Source organism: Sapajus apella, unplaced genomic scaffold (assembly GCF_009761245.1).
Source record: "Sapajus apella isolate SASKATOON/1434 unplaced genomic scaffold, GSC_monkey_1.0 scaffold43, whole genome shotgun sequence".
Classification (NCBI taxonomy): domain Eukaryota; kingdom Metazoa; phylum Chordata; class Mammalia; order Primates; family Cebidae; genus Sapajus; species Sapajus apella.
In genome coordinates this window covers 15,042,333-15,051,631 of record NW_022436983.1, presented here as the reverse complement: position 1 = coordinate 15,051,631, position 9,299 = coordinate 15,042,333, and the positions used below count along the sequence as shown (strand labels likewise).

Genomic DNA, 9,299 nt, shown 5'->3' with positions numbered 1-9,299 from the left:
GCGAGGGCTTCTGGCCCGCAGGCCCCACCCCGCGCCCGGGCCCCTAGCCCCCAGCTCCCCGCCCCCTGCCCCGTCCCATCCCACACTCCAGGCCGGGTTTGGCGGGGAGCCGGTTTGGGCCGCGGCCCGTGCGGAGGGGGCTGGGGACCCAGACAAAGGCCCAGTGGGCTGCGCGGCTGGCTGGGGCGAGCGGAGCCCGCGGCCCGGGGGCGGTCTGGGGGCGGGGCCTGGAGCTCCGGGGCGGGGCGGTCCTGGGGCGGGGCCGGCCCCGCGGGGGCGGGGCGGGAGGGGAGGAGAGGGGGCGGCGGGGAGCGGGCCGCGCTGTCCAGAAGACTTTGCTGGCCGGCGAGCGGGCGGCTGCGGGCGGCACGGAGTGAGCGAGCCAGAGAGCTGCGCGGGCCGGGCCATGGGGCGGCGGGCGGCGAGCGCGCTGCTGCTGGCGCTACTGCTGCAGGGGCGGCTGCTCGCGGTGAGTGTGCTGGGCAGAGGCTCTGGGGGCGGCGAGGCTGGGGGCGCCCGGGTCCCGCTCGCAGCGCCCGCCAACTTGGCTGGGGCACGCAAGGCTGCGCTGCTGGGACTCTGGCCCGGGCCGGCGGCGCCCGCCGGGGACCCCGGGCCGGCGCCACCCTGCCGCATGGAGTTAATCCGGGTGGGGGGCACCCGTCGGGATCCTGCGTGGGGTCGGGGCGGGGCTGGCCCGCGTGGAAGCCTGTGGGTCCCTTGGCCACGTTGCCGAGTGCCGGAGTCGCGCTGGGCATGACCCGGCCTACCATTCCTGGGGACCAGGAGGGGGGAAACTTTGAGCAGGGTGGGAACTTGGCAGGACGAGGCTAACCTTCTGCGCCAACTGGGCAGAAGGGCGACTCAGTGGTGATGGGGACCCTATGAGTCTCGCTGAAACTTTACCACGCCATCTATCACCTTGGGGAGCTTGGACCCAGGTAAGCAGAAGCAAAACTTTTGGGACAGAATTGAAGCTTGTGGGGAACACCCACGGGCCTTGCAGTCATACATCGCAGGAGTTTAATCAGTCCCTGGCCTTCACTGAGTAACTGTGTGACCTCGGGCAAGCTAGTTAACCTCTTGGAGGCCAGCCCCACGTGGGTCAAGGGAACTCCAAATGCACGACCTCAAAATGCATAGCTGCAGGGCGTTACTGGACTGGGTGGAATGAGCTGCAGAGTGCGTGGTACAGGATACGGTAGACACGGGGGACCCGAGTTCCCCAGCTTTCCTCTTCGCAGGGCTGCAAGGGGCAGGGATAGGCCTTCCCTTGCAGTCTAGTCCCCTACACTGAGCTTAGGTGGACCCATTTCGAGGAAAAGCGAATTCTAGGGTCAGGAATCCCGAGGCTTAGAAGGCAGTTGGCCAGCAGAGGCCCTGAGGACCTGAGTGAACTTGAGGAGGACTGGTCGGGTCAGTGGGCAGGGAGCTAGTGCCAGATGTGGGTGGGGGCACATCTGGGGAGCCTACCTTGGTGAGCCACAGAGCCACTCCCACCCTCTTTGAGGTGCTCCTAGGCAGTCCCCATGCCTGCCCCCCGTTCTCTGAGCCAAGAGAAGGACTTTATTAACCAGGCTGGTGTTTACCCAGGGACTGCCTGCCTGGCCTCACCTTGCTGGCTTCATCTCACCTCTCCCCTCCTGAGTCACTCGTCAAACCCCCACCCAGACCTGGCTCCTCACCACTCTTGCCCCACCCACCCAGCACCTCTCCTCCCCGACTCTGGGCAGCCTCCTCTGTCGTCCTGTTTCAGCCTCTCACCCCAAAACATTCAGCAGGGCCATCCAGTTGCTCCCTAGTCTTGACCTGAACTTGCACTCCCAGCGCTGACTTCTGCTTTTCCTAAGGCACCAACCTAGCACATGGGATGTCTTCTGAGGCCCAGCAGTCTTTCCTGACCTTCCCCCAGCTCTGCCCCCTGATGAGGGGCTCCTCCATGTCCCCGAGATAGGATGGCAGTGGGTGGAGTTGTTTGCTGTGTGCCTGAGGAATTTCCACAGAAATGCCCGGACCAAGGCGGATCATGGCATTCACTTGTTCATTCAACAGATATCACTGAGTGACATTCCGTGGCAGTCACCGGGAATACAGGGGTTCATTCTTTGGGCAGATATTTGTCATGAACCTACTGTGTGCCAGTGAACCTGGCGAGGTGCTGGGGGTGGGGTGGTGTGGACCAGCAAGGACAGGCACTGTCTGTGATTTCCAGAATTCACAGGCTGGTGGGCTGCGATTTAGACAAATAAACAGGCAGCTCCAATCCTGTGGGATTAGAGAGCCTTCTCAGCAACACCCGGAGGGTGGCTGTCCCACCCAAGGCTGCTGGTGTTGGGCTGGAAAGAGCTTGGCCCCTCTTTATAAAAGTCTTTGTAAAAAGTTTTTCATTTTGTGACTGGGCGCGGTGGCTCAAGCTTGTAACCCCAGCACTTTGGGAGGCCGAGGCGGGCAGATCACGAAGTCAAGAGATTGAGACCATCCTGGCCAACATGGTGAAACCCCGTCTCTACTAAATATACAAAAATTAGCTGGGCATGGTGGCGTGCGCCTGTAGTCCCAGCTACTCAGGGGGCTGAGGCAGGAGAATTGCTTGAACCTGGGAGGCGGAGGTTGCAGTGAGCCGAGATTGTGCTACTGCACTCCAGCCTAGCACCTGGCGACAGAGTGAGACTCTGTCTCAAAAAAAAAAAAAGTTTTTTATTTTGTAAAGAGGGTGTCTCACTTTGTTGCCCAGGCTGGTATCAGACACCTGGCTTCAAGTGATCCTCTTGCCTGGGTCTCCCAAAGTGTTGGGATTACAGGCATGAATCACCATGCCTGGCCTGCCCGTGAAGTCTTACAGACCCAGGTTTGAGTCTCAGGGCTGCCGTTTCTGACTGTGTGATCTTGGGCAAGTTCCTCTCTCTGAGCCTTAGTTTTCACATCTGTAAAATGGGGCTGAGGAGTTTGTTGCAAGTCGGAAATAAGATCGATTCCTAGCCCAGGGTCCCAGCAAGCCTTGGGCCCCTCTTGCCTGCTGCCCTCTTCCTCTGCCCTTCAGTTAGGTCTGGAGCCGTGGTGGGTGGGGAAGGGTGGGGCACAGGAGCAGGGTAAGATGGGCCTTAGGGAGCTGAAGACCTCCTGGGGATGGGAGACAGTACTTCAGGAAGCTGGTCTGTGATTAAGTGTGGGTGTAATTTCAGCTGTCGGAGGTGGGAAGGCTTGCTGGAGGAGGGGGCTGGGCCTGGGTGACTTGGCTTGCCTTGGCCTGCTGACCCCTTTGCTTCCTGCTGGGGCCTTGGCCTGTTTTTTGGGGCAGCCCTGCAGGGGACAGGCGTCTGGAGGGAGCCTCGGTGGTGATTAAGGTGTTTTCCAGGGCTGAGGAGGGAAGTCGCTGAGATACCTGTTTCCTGCCTCAGCTGGATTTCCTCGCTGGGGAGGCTGCCAGCGCGAACTGGAGGAGCCTCCCCTTCCTGGCGGCCCCTCGGCCCTCCCCTCCACACAGCCGGCTGCTGTGTCCCCCGACACTGGCACACTCATTCCATACCTGCAGCCGGAACAGGACGGGGTTTTGAGTGCGCCCTGGACATTCCCGGAGGAAAGGGGGGTGGGCTGCAGGTCTGCCCGCAGGGTGGAGGCTGGAAGGGGCAGAGATGGCCCACCCGCCATCCCTTAGGCCCAGCTCCCTGTGTCTGCGGAGTTGTGGCCCCTGCCTGGCTGGGCCCGGGCCTGTTCTCAGGCTGAGTGCAGACAAGTTAGGATCTGTGGGTTTCAGGCCCTGCCCGGGAGACGGTGGAGAGGTGGCAGGAGGTGACTGGGTTCAAGGGCCTGGAAGATGTACGAACAAAGTGGAGAGGAAGGAGCTCTTGGGGTGCTAGACTGGATGGTGACAAAGTAATGTGGGTATGTCACACTTACCCAGCACCACCGTCTGCCGGATGCTAAGTTTCTCGGGAATCCTCCCATTCACCTGTGTTTCCCACTACCGCCTCCCTATGGTGCTCAGAACCAGATCCCAGCCCCTGACTCAATAGAGTCTACGAGGCCCTTAAAGTAGTGTGACACCTGGCCTCCTGCCACCTGCCCCGCTCAGACTCCTCCAGCTGCACCAGTCTTGGCTTCTTTTTTTTTTTTTTTTTTTGAGATAGGGTCTCACACTGTCACCCAGGCTGGAGTGCAGTGGCACAATCACAGCTCACCACAGCCCCAACCTCCCAAGCTCAGGTGATCCTCCCACCTCAGTCCCCTGATTAGCTGGGGCTACAGATGCCCTTCTACGCCTGGCTAATTTTTGTATATTTTTTTTTTTTTTTGTAGAGACAGGGTTTCGCCGTGTTCCCCAGGCTTGTCTCAAACTCCTGAGCTCAAGTGATCCACCCCTATTGGCCTCCCAAAGTGCTAGGACTATAGGCAGGAGCCACTTCGCCCAGCCTTTTCTTTTCTAATGAATATAAAAATTTAAAAACGAATGGAGATGAGGTCTCATTATATTGCCCGGGCTGGTCCTGAGCTCTTTAACTCAAGCTGTCGTCCCAGCTTGGCCTTCCTAAGTGCTAAGATTACAGGCATGGGCCACCTCCCCTGGCCAGGTCTTTGCTTCTTTTTTTTTTTTTTTTTTTTTTTTTTTTTTTTTTTTTTTTGAGACGGAGTTTCACTCTTGTTACCCAGGCTGGAGTGCAATGGCGCGATCTCGGCTCACCGCAACCTCCGCCTCCTGGGTTCAGGCAATTCTCCTGCCTCAGCCTCCTGAGTAGCTGGGATTACAGGCACGCACCACCATGCCCAGCTGATTTTTTGTATTTTTAGTAGAGACGGGGTTTCACCGTGTTGACCAGGATGGTCTTGATCTCTTGACCTCGTGATCCACCCGCCTCGGCCTCCCAAAGTGCTGGGATTACAGGCTTGAGCCACCGCGCCCGGCCATCTTTGCTTCTTGAGCATGTGAAACGCATTCCCATCTTAGGTCTCTGCATCTGCTGTTCCTTCTGCCTGGAACGCTTGTCCCTGTAGTATCCATGTGACCCTCTCCCTCTCCTCCTTCAGGTCCTTACTACTCTGCCTGTAATGGTTGTCTCCTTAAAGTGCCTTATTTCTGTTCTTGTCGTCGTCTGACCTGTATTTGTTTGTATTTGTTTATGTGTTTATCTGCCCCCTCCTGCCCCGTTTAAGCTCCACGAGATGGGGACCTCATCTGCTTTTGTTCACTGTTGTATCTTCAGCACCTGACAGGTACTAAGTGCTTAGTGAATATGTTTGTTGAATGTTTTAAGCTATAGCTACTAGCCTGATCCCCATTCTCTAAGCAGAGGACATTGAGGTACTGAGAGGTTACATAACTTGCCCAGTGACTTACATGTCCACGCACTCAGAGACGCTAGGAGCCAGGGTTTGAATCCAGACGAAGCTCTCCTAATCACTCCACCTACTCTCCCATGTGCTGGTAGCGGGCAGTCAGTAGATACTGCTAAAACTTGCCACTGATATTGCTTAAGAACTCTGCTCTCAAGGAGTACAGGGGCTCCCTCAGGCAAGGACTAACAGGGATTGGCTTCGGGGACAGAGGCTCTTAGGGTGGGTGTGTGTCAACATCTGTGGGGTCTCCTGGGGACGCTGGTGCCTGGGGAAGCCTAGGAACTAAACTCTAGGGTGGTCATTTTTAGGTTTGTTAAATCATTAACATTCTCATCAGGTATTCCTTGGGACTCTACAGTTGACTTTATCCGGGGGCTTTAAGGCCTGAGTGGGCCTGGCTGGCCCCGCCCCTGCCATGCAGCTGGTGGGGGAAGGGGAAGAAGACCCTCTTAGTTGCCCTGCATGGAGCCTGCACTGGTTTTTCTGGCTGTCCCCTGGGGGCTTACAGTTTAGGGTGAGTCTGCAGAGCTTCAAGTGCTGCCTGGCCTTGGGGTGACAGTCTCAGGAGGGAGAGTGGGAGGGCCTGCCCAGGCTATGGAAAGATCTGGAGCAATGATTCAGAGGCTACTTGGAGGCCAGACATGTGGGCTCTGCACCCTCAGACCACTTGGGGTGTACGGGAAGGGTTCCCAGCCTGGCCTGTTGCCCCCCACCGCTCCTCCCAATCCAGTCCCAGCTGTGAGGGGTCAGGCTGGAGGAGGAGGTGAATATGACCTGGTTCCCCCGGCAGCTTCCCAAGGATCTGCTGGGCCCACCTCTCCCGGTCCCAGCACCTACCCTGGCCTTCCCCTCCTCTCACTTCTGCTCCTGCCAAGAAGAGGGAGGCTGTGCCGAGGGTCCCGGCCCTGCTGGAATGTTGCCTTGGCCTGGGCCTTGGCCTCTTTGGCCCTGCCACCCCCTCCTGCTCCCAGGGCCAGCTGCCCCAGCGCCCAGAGCTGGCTGACTGAAACCCAGAAGTATGTGTGGAACTCACTTCGCGGGGAGCCGCCGGCCTCACTGCCCAGCCTGGTGGCGTCAGGGCAGTGTCAATAGCAGCCTTGAGAGGGGAGTGGCTCAGGGCTGCTGGGGGTGGCTGGGGGTGGCTGGGGCAGGGGGTGCCGTCGTGAAAGCCCTGAGAACAAGGTGGCCCTTTGACGCCTGGGAATGTGGGGCCTTTGAGTCTCAGCCTCCCCCAGAACCACCCTCCCTGCCCTTCTGTGATGATCATCTGTGCCAGACCTGCAGGGACCTCAGAGCATCCCGGGGGCATCTGTGGCATCCTGAGATAGCCTTACGACCAGCTCCTAGCTCCTGACCAGAGCGCATTCCCTGAGCCATGGAGGAGGGTGTCCTGTTGCTCTGGGTTTTAGGGGAGTATCTGGTGCCCAAAGCCTTGCAGAGTGTACTGAATGAATGAATGAATGAATCAATAATGTATGTACTTAAGCATTTGTTAAAATTCATTTCACAATACCTGTGGAGCATCTTCTATGTATCTGACTCTGTTCTAGATTTTTTTTTTTTTGAGATGAAGTCTCACTCCGTTGCCCAGGCTGGAGTGCAGTGGTGTGATATTACCTCACTGCAACCTTCGCCTCCTGGGTTCAAGGAGTTCTTTTGCCTCAGCCTCTCAAGTAGCTGGTATTACAAGCATGCACCCCCATGTCTGGCTAATTTTTGTATTTTTATTAGAGTCAGGGTTTTACCATGTTGGCCAGGCTGGTCTTGAACTCCTCACCTCAAGTGATCCACCTGCCTTGGCCTCCCAAAGCGCTGGGATTACAGACATAAGCCACCACACCCAGCCTGTTCTAGATCTTGAGGTTATCGTAGAGAACAAAAATGGCAGATTCCTTCCTTTCGTGTTGCTTGCATTATAGCTAGTGCAGGAAGGCAGACAACAAATAAAATGCATCAGGTGGCGATAAGTGCTCAGAAGAAAAAATAAAGCAGGGAAGAGGCAATGAGTGATGAGGCGGCGTAGCGTGGGTGGTCAGGAAACGCTCGATAAGATAAGTTTGAAGTGAAGAAGACCTGAAGGAAGGGAGCGGGTGAGCCCCGCAGATATCAATGGAAAGGGCATTCCAGGCAGAGGGCACAGCGTGTGCAGAGGCCCAGAGGTGGGAGTGTGAGCTTGCCCTGTCTGTGGAAAAGCAGGGAGGCCCGTGGGGCTGGGGCAGCATCAGTGAGGGGGGAGCGTGGCGGACGCAGCAGGCAGGGGGGTGGCAGAGGGTGATTGGCAGAGCCTTGGCTATGGGAAGGACCTTGGATTTGTGTCTGAGTGAATTGAGAGGTCATTGAAGGGGCCTGGTGTTCCATAGGATTGCCCCGGCTGCTGTGTGGGGAGGAGAATGGGGAGGGTCTGGGACAAAGGCAAGGAGGCCGTGACCCAGGACAGACAATGGGAGATCGAGCCAGGATGACGGAGGTGGGCGATGGTTGAATCCCCAGTACATTTTGAGGATGGGCCGCTGGGATTTGCTGGTGGGTTGGATCTGCGTGAGGCAGAAAGAGGAGTCCAGGAGGCCTCCACAGTCTTTGGCTTCAGCATCCCAAAGGATGGAGCTGCCGCTACCTGAGATGGGAAACTCCAGGAGGAGCAGGCTTAGGAGGAAGATCAGCAGTGGCAGGAGGTGGAATCCAGAATTATCAAAACAGTTCATCTATTTGTGTCTTCTCTTATGATCTCTTGTTTGGACAATAAAAATCCTTAAAAAAAAAAGTGGGGTGGGGGAGCAGGTGGGCCAGGAGTGGTGGTTCATGCCTGTAATCCCAACACTCTGGGAGACCAAGGTGGGAGGATCACTTGAGCCCAGGAGGCAGAGGCTGCAGTGAGCCATGAACTCCAGTCTGGGTGACAGAGTGAGATCCTGTCTCTTAAAAAAAGAAAAGAAAAAAAGAATGGTAAGTGATGGAGGGGACAGCATGGGTGGGGGTTGTAATGGCTCACATGCCTGGCCATCATCCTCCTACCCATCTCTAGCTAGGAGGTCTCCTGTCCCCACCCACGCTGGGGCCTCTGCATTCGCTTGTGGTGTAGGTGGAGGGGATCTTGCTGAGTGTTCATTTGTGGAGTTGCAGACTCTGCCTTAGAACCCCACAGCCAGAGCTCATGGCTTACAGATTTATTCTTACCCCTCATCTAGAGTGTAAGCTCCATGAGGGCAGGGACTTGGCTTTGTTCATTGCTGTTTGCCTGGTGCTAGGCAGATAGAAGGTGAACACATTAAAAATTCGAGTGAATAAAGGCCAGATGCGGTGGCTCATACCTGTAATCTCAGCACTTTGGGAGGCCGAGGTGAGCGGATCACTTGAGGTCAGGGGTTCGAGACCACCCTGGCCAATTTGGTGAAACCCCGTCTCTACTAAAAATACAAAAAAGTTAGCCGTGCATGGTGGTACGTGCCTGTAGTCCCAGCTACTTGGGAGGCTGAGGCAGGAGAATCTCTTGAACCTGGAAAGAGGACGTTGCAGTGAGCCAAGATGCACAATTGCACCCCAGCCTGGGCGTCACAGTGAGACTCTGTCTCAAAACAAACAAAAAAACCCAACCAAACACACAAAAAAATCAAGTGAATAAATTAATGGCCTTGAGGAAGCCAGCAGGTCAAAGCCCAGGCTCCTTGCTGGGATTGGAAAGGGGTGTGCTCTGGCCCCTGCACTTGGGAGCTGGCTGCCCGGCCATGCTCTCCGCAGGGGCCGAGAAGATGTGGACAAGCCGGGATGTCCACTCTGCCCTCTTTCCCTTGTTTGTGTCCTCGTTGGTCTCGGAGCCCCCTTTCCCTGGGCACTGTGGTCAAGGGAAAGACGTGGGCTTAAAAGGCCCTGCCTTCAAGTCTTGCTCTGCCCTGACTGGCTCTGTGACCTTGGGCAAGTTGCTTTACCTCTCTGAGCCTCAGTCTACTGTGAAATGGGGCGGTCTGCTTCCT

At 56.8% G+C, this 9,299-nt stretch overlaps 1 protein-coding gene across 9 annotated transcripts in view; it reads left to right on the top strand.

Moving 5' to 3' along the window:
* Positions 1-334: 334 nt before the first annotated feature.
* HSPG2 (heparan sulfate proteoglycan 2) overlaps positions 335-9,299 on the top strand; it is a 122,068-nt gene continuing 113,103 nt past the window's right edge. For all 9 annotated transcript variants that reach the window (XM_032300718.1, XM_032300717.1, XM_032300713.1 and 6 more), the window contains exon 1: positions 335-469. In XM_032300718.1, the coding sequence (XP_032156609.1) occupies positions 407-469 (63 nt within the window). In that variant the 5' untranslated portion in view covers positions 335-406. The remainder of the gene's footprint in view (positions 470-9,299) is intronic.